General features: G+C 38.3%; 1 protein-coding gene across 2 annotated transcripts in view; it reads right to left on the bottom strand.

The window, feature by feature from the left end:
• Nucleotides 1–26,811, bottom strand: part of NVL (nuclear VCP like) — a 45,043-nt gene that overhangs the window by 9,498 nt on the left and 8,734 nt on the right. For both annotated transcript variants that reach the window (XM_076334643.1, XM_076334642.1), the window contains 10 exons: nucleotides 26,493–26,594; nucleotides 24,436–24,553; nucleotides 23,825–23,969; nucleotides 20,802–21,072; nucleotides 18,239–18,457; nucleotides 17,498–17,602; nucleotides 16,642–16,704; nucleotides 15,094–15,213; nucleotides 13,131–13,230; nucleotides 2,683–2,789 (listed from right to left, as the gene is read on the bottom strand). In XM_076334643.1, coding sequence (XP_076190758.1) covers nucleotides 2,683–2,789; nucleotides 13,131–13,230; nucleotides 15,094–15,213; nucleotides 16,642–16,704; nucleotides 17,498–17,602; nucleotides 18,239–18,457; nucleotides 20,802–21,072; nucleotides 23,825–23,969; nucleotides 24,436–24,553; nucleotides 26,493–26,594 — 1,350 coding nt within the window. The remainder of the gene's footprint in view (nucleotides 1–2,682; nucleotides 2,790–13,130; nucleotides 13,231–15,093; nucleotides 15,214–16,641; nucleotides 16,705–17,497; nucleotides 17,603–18,238; nucleotides 18,458–20,801; nucleotides 21,073–23,824; nucleotides 23,970–24,435; nucleotides 24,554–26,492; nucleotides 26,595–26,811) is intronic.

The following is a 26,811-nucleotide window of genomic DNA, read 5'->3' on the forward strand; positions in this document are numbered from 1 at the left end:
TTCCTCTCCCTAACTCCCTTTTCTACTCCTCATGCTGCCTTTGTAAGCATCCATGTTTTCCCTCAGCAATGATTCTCCGTTTCCACATCCCGCGCATGTATTCCTTGGGGATTTCTGGGAGTGCATACCATCACCCAGAAGCCACTCACATCTGCACCAAACATTTTGTTTTATCTAGCTCTGAGCATGTATTTAAGCAAGTGTTCCTGTACACAGATTTTTTAAATTTCCTTACCTAGAATGCATAGATGAAGTCTGACAAAAAATAAGGTATTTCAATTAATTTAACTTATCTTCCTCTCTCCATATTGCATTTTGTTCTTGCAGATAACTCCTACGCATTTTTAAAGAAAATAACAATCTATTTCTTGTTCTTAACACTAGAAATACAAATCTTTGCCTAGCTTTACTACTTCTGCAGTCACCAGAGTTCTCATGAAGTGAGAACAGCACCAGCCTCCTCAGGGAATGAACATGGAAACACACAAGGAAAAGACTCATTCCGAGAGTGTTTGTATCTCATTTCTGCTGGCCTCTTAATTAAGAATTGAGAGAAATAAACCATTAAATACTTAACACCTCATTCACTACAAAGATTTGTAACCAAAATATTAAGACTAGTATGAATTAAGTATGCATGGAAGTATCTGGCATTCCAAAAACAACATGCCCTGATAACCAAGGACAGGATCCACCGGAACCCAGCTGGTAAATACTATGCAATGCGTTGCTTATATCACAAGAAGGCCCATAATCAGATAAGGCCACAGCAAAGATGGTTTGTCAGCAGAAGACAAATATGCTCTGATAACAGGATAATGACAAGGTTACCACATCACATGTGTCACTCCTCTTAGTGTTATCCCAACAGGAGGACAGACTGTAGCTACAAAGATTCCCAGAAGGAGGGAGCAAAGACGTTTTTCAGCAACCTCACCCAAGACTTATGGCAGCTGAAGTAAGCACGATTCTGAACTGTTTGATTCTTAAAGGGAATCTAGAAAACATTCTCTCTAACAAGCAGTTTGTCATCACCAGTAAAGAGGAAGCCAAAAGATGAAGACTCGGAGTTCCTTATCCTTGGTGTTGCACACAAGTGATCCTGGCCCTACCACTTGGATGCGTGCATCTTGGAGACTATATATGGCTGTGAGAGTGTGAGCAAGTGAAATCTATGAGACAGTAAGAGAAATCAGTTTTGTTTAATACTACCTTCCACCCCCATGAAGTCTTGCACCAAGCTTTGCTGCACTATTTTCCTACACCGCTAATTACAGTGAGAGCACTTGAGACAGTTACAAATCTCCAAAGATACTCCAGCAAGAATCAGGGTGAGCAAGGCTCAACACCCATGTGTTAAAAACCAGAGCAGATGTAAACTCTGTACCAGAATCCTTCTGCTTTGTTTAGACAGCCTAGTGACTGACCCTTACTACCCACTTCTTCCGGAAGAAGGTTGTTTGTATTAAGTCAGAACAATCATATAAGCCCAATTTTTAAAGAACACTGAGTTATCTTTAAAAATAAATTGGTAAAATAAAAAATGTAATTCCTTACAGCAGGTTTGAAAAATGATTCATGGATGTTACACTCAGATCCTCTCTAGGTCTTTTAAAAAGCAACCATCTTCAAGAATAGGATTGTAAAAAGTTTTAACTGACATATTTTTATAAAAACTTAGAAACAATAAACTGATCTACTGCTAATAGCAAATGGGGGCATACTTACATTTTTTTCCTCCATGAAGTAATGCATAGAACAAATGAAGGAAAGTCTAACATCCTGAATTTGTAATGAGCGCCTGACTTTTGAACAACTATTTTGCATGAAAGGACATGCTTGAATGAGTCCTCACTTTCTGAATTCTCCTATAGGATTAACTATTGCCTACACCACAACTTCATGCTTACACAAGTCTGAATTATCTTTTTTACAAATTTGCTAAATAATTTTTGCCACACTTTTCATAATACAGTGCTATCTTTTCTCTATAGTGAAGACTTGGTCTCCTTTGCAGCTCAAAAAAAGTCTGATAGGACACCTGCTCTTAACAAATCAATGCTGATCTACTGGAAAAAGTAGGAAATATCTGAGTAATTCATAATGCTTTGTATGTTCCTTCTTTAAGACCTTGATTACTGTTGTACTGTACTTAGAGAAATACTCAAATAGAATTCTATAATCCAAATCTCTGAAGTGGCAGAATGTGCCACTAACTACAGGGAGGACCCATGAAGGCAGGTATTTTACATTTTCACATTTACTTTGACCTACAACCTCTACCATCACAAGCTTCCTTTAATCCTAAGGGCAATTAAGTGTCACAATTACTGTTGAGCAAATACAGCTGAAGCTAGTGAATCATTTTGGTGAATGTGTGGAACCCCCCCAAAAAAGCTTACAAAACACTTCTAGGCCCATTACTCACACAGATAGGAATCTTTTAATTAAATCTGTTCAAACTGTGACTATAAAGGCAGCAGTTTCTATGTTTAACAGGTTTGCCTTACAAGATTTATCAACCCCTTGCAGTCTCGGAGCAGGTTTAACAGCAGATGTGGCTGATGGTTTATTTTTATGACCTCATGTGTTTCATGAGACAGGAAACTGCAATTCTCTGTAAAATTTGTGTTAAATCATTCCACCAAGCTTCAAGATAAGGATTTATTTCCAAATACTCACTTTGGTGATGGTCTTTAAAATAGCAAGTCGATCTGCAGGTGGTGGCAAACCCACATAAAGTGTTTTATCCAGTCTACCAGGACGCAGGATAGCTGGATCAATTATATCTTAGGGAGGGGAAAAGAAGGGAAAAAAAAAAAAAGACAAAGTTATCCAGAAATGAGATACACCCTTAGGAAAGTGTACACGTGAGAAGGAATATATGCATACTTGTACCTAGATTCAAAGAATTATTTGTGCCGTGATGTAAAGCTCTGACCATTAAAATAGCTGACTGAAATAGTTTCATCTCTGTCAAGTAGGAGCCTCTATTACCTCATACAGTTAAGCCACATCTGCTCAAAGATGGCTCAGAAATACCAGTTTCATCTCTTCACAAATGAAGACAACTCTGTCTTTGGCAATACAGTACTAGAACATCTTTACTGTCATACCTAGCATGGTCAAGTCAGGAATTCCACATTAATTCATAACAAGGGAAAAAAATGCTTCCCGTTTGTTCTATTGGAAGGAACTCTACCTGTATTATCTGTTGCAAATCTGCTTGAAAGGCACAGTGATAAATTAAGAATAACAAGTACGCGGGGCCAATCATAAGCACCCATATGTAAATTTAATTTTACTGGTCATTTGCATTTCTACTGCATATTAATTTTCTGAATGGTAAAATAGGAAACCCATGAAAACACAAAATAGAGCTGCAAAGTACAGATTTTGTGTCCCAGGAAGAACTACAGACTCCAAATTTTATTATATGTGGAGAAGTAAGAAACAAAAAATCATCACAAATGCTTCTAGAAAACCATTCAAAGCTTAAATGTAATAGAAATGTCTAGCAGCCTTTTAGCACCACAGGCTTCGATACTGAACTTCCACAAACAGTAAGTCAGGATATAAGTACTAAGGACCATTGGTATTACAACAGATACAAACGGGGCATATAATCTGGGAAAGACCTCGATTCTTGTCCATATTTCAGCACGAACTGCCTGGATGATGTTTCTAAATGCTTCCTGATGCCCCATTTCCCCCCATCTACTGAAAACGATGATAGTATTACTTGCTCTGTTTCACTAAGGAATTCTAATAATCCATATCCTACATACTACAGTAATATGAACAGCAAAGTCACAAAAGCACCCACAGAAGATATAAAGAAAACGATACTTTTAGTATAACAGACTTTGAAAAAGTCTGAGATGTGTTCTAGAGATGTGTTAGGTAGCTATTGCAAGCACCTTATCCAAAAGTAACAGTTGAAAGTTACACCTAAGTCTTAAGCTGGAAATTATCAAGGACTCCAAATGAAGCTGTCAACATCCTTACAATCATTACATCCTCTTGACAAAATGTAGCTAACAGACAAACTACATGCATTCATGTATAGCAAAGGTAAAAGAACTGGGAAAAGTTAAGCTGTTAATCCTTACTGACAGATGTTCAGAAGAAAAAAAAAAGAAAAAGCAGAAAAAAAAAACCCCACCCAAACCCCAAAACAGGAGCATAGAACCACAGCTACCCCTTTTTTGCAACGAAAAAAGTTTGCTTAACTCTGAAGACTCCAGCTACCTGATCCTACCACAATGTATTCTTGATTCACTTTTTAAAGATGTGCATAGTTTTGTTCAAGTTACTCTCTCACCTATGCTTAAAGGACAAAAAGTAGAATGAGATGCATGCATTAAGAATTGTTCTGCTATCTCTTTCTTGGATAAAAGCAATTTTTTTTTCCCCAAGATACAGCAGTCATGGCCACAGGCATCTACGTAGGCAAAAATCAGCTACTGTGAATGTAACAAGAATGGTGAGAAAAAAAGGAAGAAATTGATGTATTAATTTAATCCAGACCAGATGAAACAAGGGTTAAACAGGATCCCTGCCATGGCAGGCCCAGAGAAAAACATCTTTCTTATATGTCTGTGCATAGTGCTACGTTAAACCTTATCTTGCTTTTGGCACAAGTGCACTTTCCTGTTTTTGTGTCTCTGTGGACTGAAGTCTTGCCACACAATTAAGATGAGATGACAAAGTTCACTCAACCGATCAATTACAAACATCAAAACAAATACTCTCAATAGGGATTGCATTACAACACCATGCACTTGGTAACTTCCCCGTTCTAAAGTTTCAAAAGCTCTTTAAAAATATTAAGATTGATACGGAAAATACTGTTTCCATTTTGCATGCTGAGAACATGGCACTTGCCACGCTATTTGTCCAACAATACAAAGTTAGTGATCCGGTCTAAAGATGCGTTCATCCATTTGTATGTAAATGACTACACTGCCCACATTCAAAGGGTTACCACAACTCATACTAACTCAATAAGCTGCAGTAATGGTGGTTTACAAGATGACCATACCAAAGTTTAAAACAGATCTACACTCCCCATCTCCTTATGAGTCAATTCACTTCACTCCGCTGGTTCAGGCCTGGGCCTGGAGTTCTTGAAAATTCAAGTCACATAACACAGAAGTTAGTATTTACTCATGGGTCAAACTCACTCATTAGATGTACTTCATATCTCTTTAAAGAATTGAATAATGCTCCCCTTTTAGGAATTTCAAAGCATTCCATCCTGATAAATCATAATGTTCTCTCCACATCTATTACCTTGAAACTTATCTAAACAGAAGAGAGCCAACTAATTTTAGACACATTTAACATTTTAATGAAATTAAGGTAGTTATCATAGATACCTCTTTCAAAGCCTATTATTATCTCTCAAGTTTGAAAGTGAAACACAGAAACGTGGTAACACACAACACTTCTTTTCCAAGGAGTTGTCTCACAGACAGAATATACTTCTATTAAGAGAAATATCTAGTTAATCATTTTCTGTCCTGGTTTTCTGATGTAGTTAATGGTGTTGATTATGTCCTTAGAAGACAGTAGTACCATTTTCCAAATAATGTGGCAAAATTGCGTAAGATGACATTTAGAGTACACCCATTCCTTGCTTTGTTTTTAAAGGTTAAAACAGGCACTTGCCTCTAGAGAATTATGTAATAATTCAGTTTGCTACACTGCTCTCCAAACTACCACAAAATTTTATCCTCTTCATTAAATACTATTGAAAATATCTTTGCATGCATCCCTATAATGTGACATTCTATTGTCCTATAATAAAAATCTATTAGTCTCACACTCATTTCCAGCTGATTATTCACATCTTATCTCAACTGTACAAGAGTCAACAACGTTTATGAAAGTTCAGTGCATACCAGCAACAACGACTATTGTGCTGAGTCCATCAAACTTCTATACTCACTACAGCTTTTACAATTGTATTTGAAGTTATACAAGATCTAGGTCCTCATATTCGTGACGTTCTGGAACATAGGCTCAGAAGCCCTAAAGGGTTTTCTGAAACTCCACATGAACACTGCAGTTAACAACTCTGCTCCTATACAACAAACGCACTACACTAAAGTTACTGCGAAAGACACGTAACATTCAAGGGCTGGTGAAACACAGAAATATAATTTGTGTGAATTAGAACTATGACGAAAGAAGTTGTTCCTTGCCTCACGTATTAGGTGCTTTTCTTAGATCTTATCTTGCCTTTAATTCAGCAACATGTAAACATAACGCACAAAAAACCCAAACCAAAACTGTAACTATTGTCAGACCAAAGATTATTTTTTTTACTGTGTTTCAAAACATGTGGTTCAGGTGAATAGCTCTAGAAAACTAACATAAACTTGCTAAAGAAAAACAGAACTCACTGAAACTAGGACTGTGCTCTAAGATAAACAGTAGAAGGGGAATTTTGCAAAAATTAATTTTAAAAAGCTAGAGAAAAAGACCATGAGTAAAAGCAAAGGCATCATCACAATTTAAGTCAAGCTTAAATCACTATCAGTTTGTAGTGTTTCACCGATTTCTTGTCTGTTTCCTTAGGTTACATACAGTTCCTTAGATCCCATAGTAAATGCTGCTGATGCCTTGGTCAGCATTTCTCTAAAGAGTTTATAAATGTTCAAAGCCTGGGGAAGTAAGAGAAGAGCAGAAAGCAGCAGTATCCAGTACTGAAACTCACACTGGTAACTGGAAAATTGTGGGAAATTACAGACCTTAGTTAACAGTAGCACTTGATGGTTTTGTAAGTATTTAGTCTCGGATTTGGGGAAGGAAGTAGACTGAAAAAGAATATAATTATTCTGACCCATAAAGTTTCTAATAGGACATGACTTTCTGCCTCTTTTTCCCCCCCCTCTCTCTCTTTTTAATGAGACTGAGTGCTTTAAAAGTTTAATCCTTTTCAGACAAAGTTTGACATTGGTTCTGCATTTAGGTGGAAAGAGATTGAGTTGGGAATACTGCATCCCTGCTAATTTAGCAGTAGTCAAGAAAGACCTACAGAGGACTTTCAAAGTCACCGAGTAAGTGCAAAAAACATCCAAATATCCTGCTTTTAAGGACAGATCAAAGGCTTATTTCAGCACTGCCAGAATAAGAATTACCACTTGCAGATTGTATATGATAAACAAAGGAACCAATCTATTGTGCCTGCCCTTTTGGCAAAACGGGAATTAGAGTGTTCCAAGTCCTTAAAGGCTATTATAAAAAAATAATTCAGCAGTCTTCAGCCATGGGGTATACAAAACACCACTATTTCACAATAATACTTTGTCACAGGTGCCAACACCTCACTGGAACAACTGTGCCAGGAACATGCCTTGATGCCAAAACTGGTTGAGCCACTGTTACCACTATTATTCTTCATAATAATATTTTTATGAGAGAAGACTCTTCTTTTGGCACAACGGTCTCTGAGACTGTCCTCGTTTCGGCAGGGATAGAGTTAATTTCCTTCCTAGTAGCTGGTACAGTGCTGTGGTTTGGATTTATGGTGAGAACAATGTTGATAACACACCAATGTTTTAGTTGGTGCTAGATAGTGTTTACACCAGTCAAGGACTTTTCAGCTTCCCATGCTCTACCAACTGAGAAGGCTGGAGGTGCACAAGAAGCTGGGAGGGGGCACAGCCAGGACAGCTGACCCAAACTGGCCAAAGGGATATTCCATACCATGTGACATCATGCTCAGTATATAAAGCTGGGGGAAGAAGAAGGAAGGGGGGGACATTTGGAGTGATGGCGTTTGTCTTCCCAAGTAACCGTTACGCGTGATGGAGCCCTGCTTTCCTGGAGATGGCTGAACACCTGCCTGCCGATGGGAAGTAGTGAATGAATTCCTTGTTTTACTTTGCTTGCATGCGTGGCTTTTGCTTTACCTATTAAACTGTCTTTATCTCAACCCACGAGTTTTTCTCACTTTTACCCTTCTGATTCTCTCCCCCATCCCACTGGGGGGGAGTGAGCGAGCGGCTGCGTGGTGCTCAGTTGCCGACTGAGATTAAACCACGACAGTCCTTTCTGGCACCCAATGTGGGGCTCGAAGGGTTCGAGATAATGTCAGGTTTGATTGGAATGTGCTAGATCGAATTTATACCTGTTATAGCTGTTTAGCTATTAATTGGCAGGCTCCTGTGCTTGCCATGGGGCTTGCTTGCCTTACTGTATATTAGAGTCTAGTGCTCGTTAGTGGCTGCTTTTTGCTTTCGCTGCTTGCTGTACTGCTGTGCTGCTTATCACCTTACTGTGCTGTGCCTGGGAACATTTTGATAACAGCAATGGCCATACGCCTGGGCTGGCAGATGGCCAGGGCATCCCTGCTGTTTCTGTGCTGCTGTACTGCACAGGCTGGAACTCCAGTGTGAACTCGAGTCGAAGGGACTGTGACCTGTGGATGAGTCCATGCAGGAGCAGGACACCCCAAAGCGTCTGTGGCCGTGGTTATGTTTGTGCTACAGCAGGTTTACTTCTGAAGGGACTGTGGCTGCGAGTAAGGCCACGCTGGAGCAGGTATATCTCTGAAGACATTGTGGCCCATGGAGAAGGCCGTGCTGGAACAGGTGCATCTCAAAGTGTCTGTGGATAAGTCTATGCCGCAGCAGGTATACCCCTGGAGAGACTGTGGCTCATAGATAAGGCTCCTCTTGGAGCAGGTACTACCCTAAGGGACTGCAGTCTGTGGATAAGTCCAAGCTGGAGCAGGGGCAAGGGGAAGAGTTCATTGCAATGTTAAACCCTATGGTTTGATCCAAAGGGACCAGGGGTGGAGATTGTAATGAAAACACCTTTAAATTGTTGTAACCCATGATTTGAGTTGCGTGTTATAGAAATTACTATAGCAGGAACCACCTGAACCAGTGGAGGACAAGCCTTACAAGAAGTAGTGCAAGTGCAGCAGTGACCCGACCTGAGCTGGCTTTGGTACCCAGTAACTCCACGCAACACACCACCTCTCCTGTCCTGAGTGACCACCATCACAGATGGAGCCCAAAGTCACGGACTAAATGAACTCAATGGATATTTCATGGACATTTCTGGACATTTTACAGACATTCCACAAGGGTGGTCCATAGACTAAGGGAATGATATCTGTGTGTTATATCAAAGGATGGAAAGCGGGGTGGGTGGTTAATGAGGTTGCACTGGAAAATATGGGACTTGAGCATGACGTAGATGGTATAGAATAAGGGGTGGATACTGTCCTGGTTTCGGCAGGGATAGAGTTAATTTCCTTCCTAGTAGCTGGTACAGTGCTGTGGTTTGGATTTAGGGTGAGAACAATGTTGATAACACACCAATGTTTTAGTTGGTGCTAGGTAGTGTTTACACTAGTCAAGGACTTTTCAGCTTCCCATGCTCTACCAACTGAGAAGGCTGGAGGTGCACAAGAAGCTGGGAGGGGGCACAGCCAGGACAGCTGACCCAAACTGCCCAAAGGGATATTCCATACCATGCGACGTCATGCTCAGTATATAAAGCTGGGGGAAGAAGGAAGGGGGGGACATTTGGAGTGACGGCGTTTGTCTTCCCAAGTAACCGTTACACGTGATGGAGCCCTGCTTTCCTGGAGATGGCTGAACACCTGCCTGCCGATGGGAAGTAGTGAATGAATTCCTTGTTTTGCTTTGCTTGCATGCGTGGCTTTTGCTTTACCTATTAAACTGTCTTTATCTCAACCCACGAGTTTTTCTCACTTTTACCCTTCTGATTCTCTCCCCCATCCCACTGGGGGGGAGTGAGCGAGCGGCTGCATGGTGCTCAGTTGCCGACTGAGATTAAACCACGACAGAGACTACAATGCTGACAACATACCCTAACAGTATGAACAGTAACAGCAACCAACTATAAAAGCTACCATGCACGCAACCACTCTAAAAAAGAAGCATCTTGAAAAACCATTTTGTCTCCCATTAAATTATACTAACATGGATTAAAAAAAGATGAGATCTCACACTTCACAATACTGGCCCAGTGGAAGATTTCAAGAAGTTCAGCTGGGACACACATATTATTTAGATTTATATTACACAACGCCCCAGCATCCCTATTCAACATAACTATGACAGAAAAATCTTTCATACAAATGTCAGACTTATAAGCAAAAGACCTTTTCAGGCACCACAACTTTTATTGTTTGCGGGAATCATTTAAATATACTAGCCAGTATAAGCTATGGTTCTCCTACAAGTCTCTGCTTGGACATTTCATTCTTCGGGTGGTAAGTGTGCTTTACTAGCATAGACTTCACTGCTCTCTACCTGCAGTGTGTTCCTATTAAGTACCCAGACCATACTAGCAAAATTTAATTTGGTGAACACTGCACCTCTTCCTAAGCCCCATAAACAGTGAATAAACTACACAAGAGAGAAATCAGTTTCCCCAATTTAACCACAACTTCAGTAAAAGTTGTTCTGATAAAAGCTGCATCAATTGGAAACGATAGATTTCTTCACACTGACAAATGCAGATATCACAGCAAAAGTTTGCAGTCTAAACCTATCCAAAGTGTTATTCATACACACAGCTGATATCCTTCTGAAGCAAGAGATCCATCCTACCCAAACTGCACAGGTAATTGCCTCCTCTAGCAAAAGTTGGATGTGCCAAGCTTTGCCATTCAGAAAAAAATATTTTATCTTGTTGGCAAAACAACTCCTTTATCAAGATACAATTCATTTCCATTTACAGAATTTGCAGATACATTTATACCCTTCAATTTGATTATTATATTTGTTATCCCTGCCTTTGCATTTTCTTCATGTTTGGCATTTTTACATCAAATTCACTTTTTTCATCAGTGTCATTAGCTAGTAATACACCACTGAGTTCATGCCTTACAAATTTCCCAGCTTCCCTCAAATATTAGTTCAACCCTTGTTACTCAGGAAAGTTTTGTAATTTTAACTATTCTGGTATAGTAAAACAGTACATCTACCACTGCAGCTGAACAAGGCAACAGTGAATTTTTAAAACTGAAAAAAAATAAATAAATCCCCAAACCATTACAGAGGTACTTTATACCAACATTATGGTAAAACTGCATCCAGTATAAGGCTTATAAAGGGATGGATTAACAATTGCACAGATGTCTATTTCATATATGCATGAAAATGAGACCCATGAGCAAGTACTGAATCAGTGTAAGTCTAAACCCAGCAAAACCGGGAATTAGGACAAACCTACCACACACAAGTATTCATATCTTGAAATTAACATCTGAGCAACATTGACTCTAAACTGGCCCTTGTAAAGCTACTAAACTACTTGCACTCAGCTGCCTCTACGAGAGGAGTCATTAGCTCAGACCAGTGCCACGTACACACACTGGCCCTAAAAGTATTTGCCCCACGTATACCTGTGGTACAGCTGGGGTGGCACTGCAGGAAGTCGAGTTGGATGTTTCCTCAACTTCAAAAGTGTTGGAATTCACAGCCCAAGCTACCAGAGATAATGAGTTTACTGTCATCAGCAATTAGAGATGAAGCCCTTGAGAAACACTAACAAATAAGGCTGCTTGTTACAAATACTTGCACTAGCGTAACTAATTTAGTGAGAGATCTCTTTCCTAAGGCAACATGATGACACTAGTACTAACACCCTTGGTACATCCAGTATCTATATATAGATGCGCTACATTGTATAACCTTATTCTCTTTTCTATATTGGATTAGACAGGTCAGAATCATCCAGCTCACCTCAGGAAAAGTTACCACTTTAAATCAAAGAATTTCTACAAGCAGATATAGATTTAAGCATCTACTGCTCATACTTCACCATATAGAAGGCTTGATGCAATGGTCATGGTGCAAAGAATTCAAGAGGCAGGAAAATTTTCCTCAAAATCTTTGAATTTTTTTGACCATTGGAAAAAACCAAAACAACCTCATAGTTGGTTATTTTAGGTGATTTCAGACCAAGTTTTCCTTAATCTATAGGACCCAAGCAATCTGTCAAACATTTTAACTTTCTCATCTTCCAATTTATATACAAAAGTAGCTATGCTACTATTTTTCCCTGTTGAGCCATTTCTCATCACAATTCTACATCTTGTCCTGACTTAATACACACATATATGTATGAAACAACTAACTGTGTCTTGTCATTACCAGTAATTTGCCAAATATGTGCTCTGGGCGCAAAGGTTCTTTCCAAGATTCTAGTACCTACACCAGTATGGTTTTACCAAGATAGACTAGTAACCTTGTATTTAATTTCAGTTGCAATATTCAGAAAAATGTTCATAACCCAGGAAGTGCAACATCTTCATGCCTATGTTTTTTTCTATACTGACAGCAAATTCCTTTACTTCTAACTCTCAGCATCTAGATGGAGTTCAAATTCAGGAAGATACAAGTTTCTTGCTATGTATAAAACACAATACTTCTCCATAATACAAAAAAAAAAAAAAAAGGGCAGAAATTTGGTTGTAAAACACATGATGTTTGTAAAGTAGATGACCGTGTTTAGCTTATTTAATAAGAAGATGCTGCAGGAATCGCAAAGGCTACCAAAAATTGAAGGGCCAGCACAGGAGCACAGACAGTAGTCAATATCAAAGCTTGACAGAACATGAGGGAACAGCACAGTAAGTTCAGGCTGAGGGAACCAAGTTTGGAACATGAAGCCCAGGAAGTAAGAGATAAGCAAACGGAAAAATGATTTAACATGACACAGATGTGTCAAGGGAAAAAGAATTAAAAATAGCAGAAAACTGTAAGGTTGCTTTGAATAGAAAACCAATGCAAGCAGCAAAAAATATACAATTTATGTTTTAGTTCTCTTTTGTTCTTTTATGTTCCAAGGAGATAATCCAAAGTCCAATTAAGTCAAAGGTCTTTCAAAGCATTTTACAGCAATGGCATCAGGTGCTAATTAAGACACATTTTAAAGATATTGCTTCATCTCACACTGTCACAGGAATGTGGAACAGACTAATTGATAAGAAAAGGTTTGGATTTGAGGAGACATTGTAATTTTAAGTACAGAACAAGTTTAGCTATAGAATTCAAACATGTAAGAACGCATGATATCATTAGAAGAGACCAATGACGCTTGATTTCTCTAGTTTATTATTTTTGGGTCCTTACCTGGCCTGTTTGTGGCAGCCATAATGAAAACCTGACGACGATTCTCCAGACCATCCATCTCTGTGAGTAACTGGTTAACTACTCGGACACTGGCTCCTGACTTTAAAAGGAGAAATTTGTCAACAAAATTGAGGAAACAGTGGGAATGTGAATATTTCAAAATAAAAGAAACAAGAGATCTACTAGCTCCCTGCCCTGAAATACTATTCAAAGAAAAAGTTTCTTTTTCACACTTTTAATGTAGCTGCATTCTGAATTTCTACTATCATAATCTTAGCTTGTTTCCACCCCAAATTCATGCTACCTATACACCCACCACACATTTTAGCATGTGGCAAACCTTTTCTTTCCCACTAAAGATGGGGACTCACTTAAAGTAGTACATATAGATGGGAAAATGATTAGTATAAATATCTATCTTAACAACAACACCTAAAACTTCTCAATATTCAGGCTTGGGGGAGGGAGTTCTCCAAATATTTAAACCTCTGAAACAATACTTTCAGCAGCTGAGCTACTCATAGTTAAACGTTAACTCCATAGTACTGACATCCTATAACCAAACTCAATAGCTTAATCTGAATTTCGTTCTAGAGTTGGGGGGGGGGGGGGGGGGGGGGGCGGAGAGAGCGCACGCGCACAGGGGCTGGAGAACAAGGGTTCAATTATGCAGTAAAACCGCTTGATGATTTTCAAGAACGTTGTTCTAAGTGTTACTGTTTTATTTTAAACATACTCTAATTATCTGTAGGTGGATTTATATTTTTGTATGTGCTGAAAATGCACATGGGGTATTTGGTGTTTCCATTGGCTTTTCGAGACCTGAGTTTCAATTATGAATCCCAAGGATTGTCACCAGTATTACAGCCTGAGTCAGTCACCAGTCTCCTGCCCAGACAGTACCTCTACATGGTTAAAGGAGGCTGTGAAGAGCAGGAGTGGGCTTCTAGGCACCAAGTTGCTGCCTGCTGCTGCCGCCACAGAAGTGAAATATAGTGAGGCCAAAGCACACTTGCTCCCCCTCCTTGGCTACCAATCTACACCTACTGTGGTACCTAGTACTGGACACCTTCTTTTACAGCTCTGTGGGAACCACCACCTCAGGACATTCAAGAAGTCAAGTCTGAACTTTTCAGCTTAGCTATCTTTCATAGGAAGTGAAGTATGCAAATTCAGAAGACAAGGTACAATTCAAAAACAGTTGATGAAACTTCCTCTCTCTTACAGACTGGAACTACAGTCTTTCTGTGAAAGTCACTGATGGCAATATCTGAACAGCGCTGTGCTCAACTTGTCTGTTGAAAGAAAGCATCTTTTCTTTCAGCCATCAACATACATGCACCAGTACAGTATCATAAAACAGATGCACTTCCTCTGCATAAAAAACAGAGCAGCTTTCCTTCCAACACACTAACAGTTTGTGCTAGGAAAATAACCCCCCCAAAAGCAGAAGTCAATTCTAGGTGTAGGTAGTTCTTATTCCAAAACAAAAAAAATCAAGACAGAGAAAACTTCATGGGTGGAACAGCTCTGAAGTCTAATGCATTCCACTTACGCTCCCGCCTCAAATATTTCCATGACCCAGTTCACACTGTTCAAATCAATACATACTTCATGTGAGCATTATAGTTGCATGCAGGTATCATGATTTGGCCATAAATTAAACACGATATTAAACTGCACTCCATCTTTTCCTACGGCTCTACACAGCCAAGTTGGTGGATATACACATATTCTCTGGATTTTATTTTCCATATATACATAGATACTAAAAAAAAAAAGCATTAAGCTTTATAAAATTTGACCAACATATTTTTCCTCAAAAGTGAGAAAGCCTATCGGGTTGTTTTTCTTGGGAGATACTGAATATAGCACCTTTCCAGGTACTTCTGTTGCTAGCACAATGCCACAAAAGCTGCAACTGAGATAATTTATTTATGGAGATATTTTAAGAGGGACTCACTTCACGGTCAGATCTCCGAGGGCACAAAGCATCAACTTCATCGAAAAATATAACACAAGGGGCTGAATTCCTGGCACGCTGGAATACCTGACGTACAGCACGTTCACTTTCACCAACATACTAAAACAAATGACAAATCACAGCAAAACAATGTAAGACATGAAGATTTTACTTGGGGGAAAAAAAAAAAAAAAATCAGTTTTAAACACTATTTGAGGTGCTTTGCAAGGGGGAAGTGCAACCTGCTTACTTACTTAAAACCTCAGTTTACTTCTGATAGCAGTCGTTATCTCTATTTCCTTAGTGATGAAGATTTACATAGGAACTAGTTGTCACTAGCTCACATTTGACGGTTTGCAGTACATTCAGAGTTTAATAGAATTCCTACTTTCTGGGGAATAAATCTAACTTGCCATCATCCTGCTGATGAGAATTAACAAATACAATCTTCATTAAGGACCTTGTTGTTCTTCAGCTGTTCATAAACAAACCCAGTGAGCAATGCGAACACAATGAACATCTGAAGTTCATATAGTAGTTGCCTGAATATGGGGGGGTGGCAGTAGGGAAGTGAAAAGTAAGCCAGAATTTCACTTTGAATGGCAAATTGCAGGGGCCGGGGCTGCCAAGTTGTAAATGCAAACACTTCATTTTTTCCAAACGTGTTTTGATACAATTTATGTCTTAACACAATCTCTGAATCACAGCCAGACATTTTCTCTTTATTCCACAAGGAAGTAGGACTCCTCATTAACTTGTATTATACTTCCTGGCTGTATCAGTACTTGAAGTACCCATAAAAAAAAGTTTGGAAAAAGAATAATCAAATCCAGTATTTTGGTTTTAGCTTCCACGTTATTGATAAACAGGTTACTGCCGTGGTCTTCTGAGATGTGGGCTGCAGCCACCTTGCTCAGTTCAACACATTCTCCTAACTCTAAAAGTTATATCACAGTTATATCACAACTAAAGTTATAATCACAACACTTCGAAGTCCAGTGCTTCAAAAACTCAGACTACAGAACTTCTATCTGTTAACATTTAAAATCTTTAAAAAAAAAAAAATCACTTTGATCAACTTAAAAAAACCCACATTGCTTTCCAAGGTTTCAAACTTCCATTAAGAAGCTAAAATGACTAGCAAAACACATTTCTGAACTTGAAAGTTGAAAGTTTTATTCTGCTTAGTAGAAGCTTCTGATTTGCAGTTACTGATCAGCAATTGTTCTCACTGTAGATCTGAATTTTTGTTCTTTTTCCTGATCTACAAAAAAGCAATGATGCATCTAGTTGGTCATTTAGAAATCCTACTTCAGTCAAGAAGGCTCCATCTGGCAGGTAATTTAAACCAAGACATATACTTAAACTAGCCAGAAAGTTCTTTTTTGTTTTCACATGAACCACCTCACTGCTAAAACTTTAAGCAGAGGTTAAATGAGGCAACTTCAGTTGCACCAGTATCAGTTGTGTAATTATCAGGAATTTTGCTTGCCCCATGCTTTGGACAAGAATTCCATAAATAACAAAAGCACAATGATTAGTGCATACCATATTTAGCAGTTCAGGACCTTTCACAGATATGAAGTTCAGTCCGGACTCATTTGCCACGGCCTATCAAAAAGGGAAAGACAGACGTATATAAGCCACACATTTTTCATGTTTTCTTTGGTTCTGTCCATGGAGCAATAAACAAACTTAAGGGAAGGAGCATAGTTATCAACAGTTTGTAAAATACAGAAAACAGTACAAAGTATAATTACACGCAATTAAGAGTGGGAGGGGGAATTTAGCAAGGTGTTCTCTCTCTTTAATAAGGCAGTGTTCCAGATTCACACCCCACCCCCTTCCCGCATATTAGCTGAAGAATTCTCAATAATTAGCGGGAGTTAAGAAGAGATATTCAACTACATAAGAGCATTTGAAGACAAAAGATGAGTGACAGTCTGGAAACTTGCATGATTATCTGCATTTACATGGGGAGGCCATAAGAACTGAAATGCTCGAGGAGAAGAAAAACAAAAGTATTTTCAGTAAGGTAAATATAACAAAAATACATAAATATAATAGAGGATAGATTACTTCCAAATATATAATTTAGTTACAGTGAAATATTCCATAGAAGTGGTTATCTAATAGAGTTTCTTCCCATCTTTGCTGTTTTCTTCATAACCAACTTCATTCTTTCAAGTTTTGCAGTAATTCCCTCTCAATTCAAGCCAAATCGTAACTTCATGACAAGAAAATCAAATAACTTTAGCACAGAGGCCCAAATTTAATTTTCTGATGAGAAGTGGTGCAGAAGCCCAACTTCTGGCAGTACCACCCAGACTCAGTCATTCCTACAAAAACATCCACTTCAAGAAGATTCTCCAGTATTTCTAAACATGTTTAGAAAACGTGTTACCTTAGCTAACAGTGTTTTGCCACACCCAGGAGGCCCTGCAAGCAGCACACCAGCTGGAGTAGTCAGGCCCAGAGCTTTAAACTGCTCTGGGTTTCGCACAGGTGCCTATAAAATAAATTATCATAATTATCTGTGACAAAAAGCTAACATGAAACTTTTCATTTCAGTTACAGTTGGATGAAAAATCATTCATAAGCAAGTTCTTTATTCCAATTCTTTATAGGCTAAAAGAATAAACAGTGGATCAGCATCTTATTATCTTGCACTGCTAAGTACCCCAAAACTGGAGAATCATTATTCAGAGGCAAAGATTTTATTTACCTAGTTCTCATCTTAAGGTGCTAGTGTTAAGTATCCCTCTGACTGGCAGCAAGACTGCTAACCTTCCAGCTAAGTAGTCTCCAATTCTTTGTGTGGCAGTTGTGTAACTAAGGTCATTGGTACAAAGCTTTTAGAATACTTAAGATTCAGCAATAATGAACATACTGAACACTGAAGACATGAATACAATAAGTGAAATGTTGAATACATGCACCAGACTTGTAACAAATTTGAAAGCAAATTACAGAAGTATCACTATTTTAAATGAAGATGTTGCAAAATTTCTACTTTGTAGCACGTTAGAACTCATGGGCAGCACATTATACCTTCAATAAATATTAAAAAAACAAAAGAAGCATAGTTTTATTTCCTGCATAGGGGAAGCACAAAAAAGTCTTTGAAAGGAAGGTTGAGACATACCAATATTGCCATAGTCAGCTCCTCCCGAACATCTTCCAGGGCTCCGATATCTGCCCATGTCACATCAGGAATTGTGACAAAGCCTTCTCTCTTGGCAGAGGGTTGCACTGATGACAGTGCAACAATAAAATCGTTCATCTCAATGCACAGCTTCTGCAGCTGCTCCTCAGGCAAGGGGTCTTGCTTCTTCAGCAAATCCAGAAGTCTCTGCAATTCATCCTTAGGGTACATGGAAAGGGAGAGGGAAAGATTATGCACTGGATTAGATTTTAAGAACCATTTTTAAGGGCTTTTTCAAAGCAATACTTTCTTCAACTGTAATATTAATTACTATAAAACAAATTATTATGTACAATACACATAAAATATGTAAAATAACATTAAAAATTGACATTAATGATAAAAATATTCCAGGAAAGCACTACATACATTTAATGCTTGTGAAAGCACTGAACTGACAGACTACAATCTTGATTTAGATACTACAGAAACAGAGCTAGCACGTGTATTTTGTCTTCAAATTTTCCTACTGCTTCTCCCACACTGATTAGGAGAAAGTTCTTTCCATGCTGAAATTTCCAAAATATGTATTAATTATACGTATTAATTCTGGTTTTAGTAAGAAATTGCTCTCAAGAGAAAGTGAACAGCTCTGCTGAACAGCACAATTTCAGCAATTTGCAGAATATTCAGTTACATATAAACCTTTAAAACTCTTAACACACACTTTTAGATTATACACTTTTATTTAACGTAACCTGATTTCAAGTCATCAACTCATTTCCTCAGGCTGATTAGACCTGGTTTTGTAACCAGGCCCTGATAAAGTTTGGGAAAACAGAATAGAGATACAGGGTAATGCTTTTCAACACTGTCCCATCTTGCAGACCACAGCGCCCCAGGCAGGTACGTTCCAATTTCCCCAATCAGTTCCTTATTGGGGAAACTATCTGAGCAAATACTTGATCAAAGAACTTTATACCTTCACAACATAAATACATCCCAGTTCTAATATGGAAAGGCAGCATCAAAGCAAACTGATACTGCACCACAAGTAAAACTATACCGGGATTTTCATTATAAGATGGAGGGAGGGGGGAAAAAAAAGAAATATTGTAAAAACTCTGTTAAGTTTCCCCATTTTTCCTACAGCAGTATATGGGAAAAGTATCGCTTCCTATTTCTTGCAACTAAGATAGCTCTACAACTGACCACAAAGAAACAGAAGTGTTTATAGTGCCTAATACTCCTCTTAAGCCCTGCCTCCTCTTTTTAACAGAACCATTAAGAGAAACTCTGAAATAGCCAAGACCACTGGGTTTGTTTACTTGAATTGTGTGAATGATTTTTAAAGCTTTTGTATGCTTATTTTTCCATTATAAACATAATATAACTGTTTTAATGACAATACCCTGTATTAGACTATGTCAACCTCCTGCCAGCTATCAAAATATGGCTCTGTTAGGATTAGACTTCCTCATCCTCAACAACCCCTTTGATCATGGTGATGTTGATAAAAGCTGCAACTACCTGCCCCTCCCCGCTTTCTTTTGGCTACACAAGGCCCCAGGAAACACTGGGAGGTACGCAGTATGATTATGTTATTCTAATACAAAGGCTTACTACAGCTTTTTTACACTGTTTTTTGTTAATTACAATAACAGTTTTCTTTGTACACGGATTCTGGTTTTAGAAGGACTGTCAATGTGGATTTAAACCCACTTTGTTTTACTTTTCCAGACAAATCTTTAGGAAGCCCACACATAATGAAGGCACATACACACTCCAAATTTTGAGAAGTAGGGCCAACAATTTCTATATATGATGTTCTGGTTCACTGACTGCAGCATGTTACTTGGGCCACAGAATAATTCTGGCACTAGAAATACTATTTTCTGCAACAGAATCCCAGCTGTACTGCACATTAACAGATACTTTCTCTGCAGCTCAAGTCACATTGCTAACCCAACTTTTCTACTGGATAGATACCTCTTCCTCAAACTTGCTATAGGTACCAGACACCACATGTGATTTACCTCAAGTAATCACATTGCTGGCGGGAAAATGTAGACTACATAAATACTTCTAGACTTTGGCTAACTGTAAGTATACCAGTTAATAATAGATCATCATAATAGATATTTCACTGAGGGCACAGCAAACAGCTTGGTAAAAACTCAGTGCAAGTCTGGTATTCTTACAATTCTCTTACAGTCAACACACTTTTGAAGAGAGATATAGCCACTATTGTAACCTCTGGTCTGCCAGAAAAAACAAAACACAAACACAAACAACAACGACTGAAAACTCAAGGAAAAAAACATGCCTTGTATAAAACATTAACATGATTTTTAGAAGGGGGGGGGTTTGGGAGCCACTTATTCAGACCCATTATATGGGTCATTAGGAGTTAAGCTTCTGGCTTAGGAGCTAATATTTCTAAATCTAAACTTAATACTATATTGGCCACAGATGTTCAAGGATTTATGAGCGATGACTTTCACAACTATAAAATGGCTCAATTCTTAAGATATTAGAGGCACATGCTTTAAGGAGCAAATACCTTAGGAGGAAGTTCTAGCTGTTTGGTATCCTCTTCCACCAGGATGTCTGTTTCTATTCCCATGCTTTCTTCAGCTGTGTTTCCTCCAGCGTGTACGTGTTTCCTTTTCTGCTTCTCAGATTTTATCAGGACCCTGTTCACTGTGCACACAGCTGCCTCACGACAAAGTGCCATCAGGTCAGCACCTACATAACCCGGAGTCAGCCGTGCTAAGTGACGAAATTCAAAGGACTCCGGGAGCTTAAGTTTTCGACACAAAGTCCGAAGAATTCTAATCAAGTAGGGAGAAAAAGAACAACGAAATAAAGATGAAGCTGTGGCTTTTTTTATTTTCATATGAAAACAAACAGCATTGATTTAAGGTCTCTTTCAGTCCACATGAACTGAAGTAGTATAGTGGGAACAGTTTTCACTCAACTAGGAAGTAATCAACACTGAAACCCACAAAACTATGCTATATATTTCCTTTCAGTTCTTAAACGAAAACCAACAGCATCAACCAAGCAATATCAATCAGTGGGTAAAAGCTAGTTTTGGTGAACCTGCGTATTATAGATTCTTTAAACCTTAGTTTACATTTCACAATTGACAGAGTAGATCTCAGAGTGTACCACAGAGACGCACACAAGTTATCCACTGAGATATTTAACCTTGTATTCCTAACCTTAGTCTGCACTGTCCGTTCCATCCCACTTTTATGTATTTATTGAAGAACATCCACAACAAACTATTCTGCAAGGAGCAAATAAAATCAGACTGTGTGAGGAGCTGTCTTTTAATCTTCAGTATCTTTCCCTTACCATTGTTGGTGGAATATAACTGCAGATATTTCCTGCATCCCCAGTAAAATTTCCAATAGGCAATACACAGCTTCTGTGTACACCTTGTGTGTTACCTCATCCTCATTCAAAACCTAGTTACACCTACCTATGTGGTTGCATCACTAATACAAAACAGCTCTATGTAACTGCAGTGAAGTGTTATGCTTCACACTTTTTTTTTTTAAATGGGAGTTTTTTCACTCTGTATCAAGGCTGAAGCTTTAAAAACCTCCTTCAAGGTCCACCAAGACTTCCTGCTGTTATTCTGAGCCAAGGACAACTGAAAACTACATGAATATTCAAAGAAAGACAAAAGCCAGTGTCACCGCACAAATACTGTGGTATTTGATCCCTTTGCTCAGAGGGATCAAATCAACTTGTTCAAAACAGCAAAACATCACTTCATTGGGAAAATATTTTAAATAGGCAGCACAAACCAAAGAAGTGAAGATCATTAACATACTTTCTAGTTCCAATGGAAACTAGTTTAAATTATTTTCAGATCAAGTAATGTAACTACAGAAAAGTTATGAAAAGAACGAGTTATTAAACTATTCAAAACTGAAATCCCTCCCCCACTAACAAGTTCCATCATCTCTCATTTAAAACTTTATTAGTGATATTAGCTTGGTTCTCAAGAATTTTTCAACCTGTCTGACAACAGCTGTAGCTAATCAAGTGACTCAAAGTGTAAAAAGTTAAGAACTGTAAATGGCTCATTCTGAACTGGTGTCCTACATATATTATTTTCCTTCATGTGCTTCATACATGCACAAGAAAGCACTGCAAGTAAAGCAAGATCTCCAAGTACACCTCCTCATCCTACTCCACCCTGCTAAGGCTGTAGAACCACAGCTAAGCAGTTCAAATCATGCCTTCAGCAAGACTGATTTCTCATGTGGTAAATCAGCACACTGTAAGGACTTCTGTTTCTATATGACTTTTATTTTAAGAAAGGAACACCCCCCCAACAAAAGCAACCCCAAAACAAAACAGAAAAGCCAGGCATAATTTAAAAAAGAACATAAAATGAACAGTTCCTGTAAGCCTACACCTCCAGGAACACAAATACAAACAACTGTACAAAACAATAACATGAACGAATGTGACTACACTCTAACTTGTGAATAATCTGTACACACTATGACGGCTTTCCCATTCACCACTCCTATCCTTTGAAACAGTGCTCTTTCTGGGAATATTATATTTTTAACATGAACCTAAGAATATCATAGAATCAGAACTCTCATCAGTCAACTCTTTAGTTCTACCTCTAACCACTTGCATGTTTTCCCACAACCAAGAGGAACATAATTACTACAGGGCTGCAGATCTGGAGGGGGAAGAAAAAAAAAACAGTGGAAGCATGGCCAGAAGGGGAGGGGGGGAAGGAAGGGGGGGGGGGAGGGTGGTATAATGGCCAGTAGTGCTGACAACACAGAGTGAGCAATGCTGCAGGCAGAACAGTTTGCTTTTTCAACCTAGAAATAAGATTAGTTGAGCTAGAAGGAACTTATCCTTTAACCTTTCTTTCCTTCCCGTAACAAGATAAGCCACAGCTGTTTTCACATTTCCCTTCCTGTGTTTTCTGCTGTTGTGGAAATGAGTAGCAGTTCCTTTTTAATTAGAAAAGCAAAAAAATTTTTTTTTTTTTTAATCTAGTCTGATGGTCACGGATCTTTGGAGTAAAAAGGGCCAATTACACAAAACAGGATGACCTCAGCTTAGTGCCTGGACTGGTGTATTTCCACGAGGAATGGAATGGAAGAATCTAGGCCTGTTGCTTAAGGTATGAGCTTGAGAGGACTAACAAACAGGCTATACTTAATTTATGTTCCTAATTTAATAGTTACATAGGGAGCACTAAAGACAGAATGTTAACTTCCTGAACAACAGAAAAGATGTATTTAATTCCGCCATCTATACTGTTAAGGCATTTGAAAATCCATTAACATAATGCTAAAAGCAGATCTGCACACAAGAAAGGAAACCACCCCAAATGTAGACACAGCTACCAAGACAAAGACTAGATGCACACTTAATGTCTTCTGCACTTCTCAGTGTGTGCTGACCCATAGGTGTGTACAGGTACAAATAGGACTAAACACAATAAAGTACTTTTCCTTAATTTGTATGTAACTTACACATTATTTCCTTATTTATTAATTAATCAAAAAGAAGCTTAAACTTTATAACACATACTTTTCTCTTGCTGCTTCATCTGGGATCCCTAAACAAATTTCTCGATCAAATCTCCCAGCTCGCCTCAGCGCAGGGTCCAGTGAGTCAGGTCTGTTTGTTGCTCCGATAACAAGGACCTGGGTAGCGGCAGCCACGTTATTCAAGTCTAAAGGAAGGAAGGAAGTTAGTACTCCTACTCACCATCTCAACTTTGTTCTGATATCTGTGTGACTGTTTCTGCAGCACACAATAATCCTCAGAACAGCAGAGAGAAACTAACCAACAGTCATACTAGACTGCTGTTCATCCTTATTTCTACTAACTAGAATTTGCATTTTGCACAATCAAGCAAAAATAAGCATTTCAAATGACGTTTGACATTTTCCCCATTACATCTGTTTATACAACAGACAGGCTTATATAATGCTGTACAGACCACTGAAAATAATGTAGTAACATCCCCTCAAATTTATTAGAGTCTTCCCACCACCACCCAGGTAAACCGTGCCAAAATACGAAAAATTACCACCACTATCTCCACTAAAGTAACCACGAGTCACTACTGAAGGAAAGCAGACAGTGAGCCTGATAATTAGAAAGTTTAGCTTAGTACAGATGTTCCTGAAACTGACCATCCATACAAGTTAGGAACTGAGCAACAATTCTCCGCTCCATGTCCTTCGATGCAACTTCTCTTTTTGGGGTGATTGCATCAATCTCATCAATGAAGAGGACACATGGTGCACTGGACTAGGAACAAGAAATATTAATAATTACAAAATTACACTGACATAGTGTATTACAAGAGAGAAAGAAGTTTTTCAGATTTTCTGTTCTGTAATTATTACTGTAAGTCTGCTGCACAACCAACCTGTCCTGGAACAATTCTGTTGTTCTTACTAACTGGAGAGCTGCCAGACTATGAAACTGTGCTGAGCTGAGGCTATGAAACAATTAAGGCATGAGATTCAAAATGTCTCTATCTATTGTTTAAAATTTAAGTGTACCTCTATGTTGCTTTATGTTTTCCATAAATATTCCATTGTCACTGCTTACTTGCTTACGTCCAAAAAAGAAAATCAGACAAGAAAGGTCTGGGGTTTTTTGTTTGTTTGTTTTGTTAGTGACATTAGAGCTGTGGAATTTCAAGATCTAGTATTACTTACACACATAATGAAACAAAAAGCGCAGTAGGTGGTCATGAAAAATGATCTGCCAACTTCAAGATTATTACAGAGCCTGACCACATTCAAAGAGTAAAAATGAGCAACTCCAACAAGTGTTCTAAAATTCCATGTACTTCATGTTCATAAAAAGCCAACACAAATATAGAATAATAATTAGTGTAAGTAACAGAATAGTGTTTAACTGACATAAGATTAATACCCTCAAAAAGCACTAGTAGTGCAAATGAATACATAAGGAAAACACTAGAATTGTCTTCAGAAGAAGTCCCATATAAAAAAAAAGTATTTTAAAACCCACACATTCTGTGTTATCAGGTAGCAACTGCGCCATCTAGTTGTCATTCACTTTTCCTCTACCTGATAGAGGAAAAAAAAAAAATATGCAACTGAGCTATAAAGATTCCACAGTACGTGGCATAAGGTACAGTGGAACTATTTCTTTTTTTATCCCCTGCACAAAAATTTGGCACAAAAGCTAAGTTGAAAAGCCACTTAAGTGAATGTGAGGGACTATAAGAAAGGCAATAGACTTTATTTTTAAACAGATTTTATGCAATACATTTTTTCAAAAATAATTTTTATAGCAACCTCCCCTCAATCACTATACATACAAAAGACATGTAATTTCTGAAAACTCTGTGCAATCATTTATTTAATTTTATTCTAAATAACATCTTAACAGGGCTTTCTAAAAATTAAAATGTAGTATGAACCGGAAACATAATAATCTAAGAGCTTCACAATCAATCCTTTTGCCCCGTTTAGCATCCTTTTATACAGGAACATACTCTAAACACCTATATACAGTTGTGGGGGAGAGTAGAACAACAGAATAAAGTTGGAAAACCAGAACGTTCTGAGAGGTCAGGAACAGAAAACTGTCATCATGAAATAAAACATTAGGCACATACTAAAAAAGGAAAATCTGCATTTGTTTAAATTAAAATTATATCTCAACCTGTTTAGTTCTCTTTCCTTCTTACTAAGTCTGAAAGTTGCACCAAAGCAAGACTTCAAGTGTAACTTGACTCCTGCTCTTACGATATTTGTCCAAAATTTCTTACTTTGTACCTAAAACCCTAAAGTCTTAAGTCCCTCGCATTCACTCAAATTCCATGCTATACAAAAAACAGCAAAAAACCCCCCCTTGTAACGAAAAAGCACAGTAAACTGCTCTTACATCTTTTTTATTTTTATAAATCAAGCCAAGCAGCTCCAAATAGGTGAATAATTTATGTTGCTCCCTTTACATTGATATGATGAACTATCTTTTGTCAAGATTTCAGAATCTTGACAAATAGTAATCTTTGTGCTCTATGACAGCATGACACTTAGTACAATGGAATTCTGGCCACAGAAGGGTAGACACTATGACTTGTGTGCAGCAGTATAAAGATTCACTCACTGATATTCACTCAAATTCAAAACACAGCAACAAAGTATGAATCTTTACAAAGAAAAGGACAAACAATTCACAGTGTTATTTCCAATGGGTGCCTCACCACAGCCTGCTCAAACAATTCTCTCAGTTTCTGCTCAGATTCCCCAGACACTCCAGACACCATCTCCGTCGCTGCCACTTTCAGCATCGGGAGCTCAAGCTCCTGAAAGAGACAATGAATGTTGTGTGATACATCCAGAGGTTAGAAACGTTGGCTGTCCTAGAGGACTAATATTTTCCAATACGACATCTTTTACACCCAAATATTATGTAATCAAGACTAAATCTTAAGAGCTTTTAAAAAGATGAGTAGCATCCTCCAGTCTAAAATGGGTCTGAGCCATTTGGCCAACCGAACAGAGATGGATACAAAGAACAAG

Source organism: Aptenodytes patagonicus, chromosome 3 (genome assembly GCF_965638725.1).
Source record: "Aptenodytes patagonicus chromosome 3, bAptPat1.pri.cur, whole genome shotgun sequence".
Taxonomy (NCBI): domain Eukaryota; kingdom Metazoa; phylum Chordata; class Aves; order Sphenisciformes; family Spheniscidae; genus Aptenodytes; species Aptenodytes patagonicus.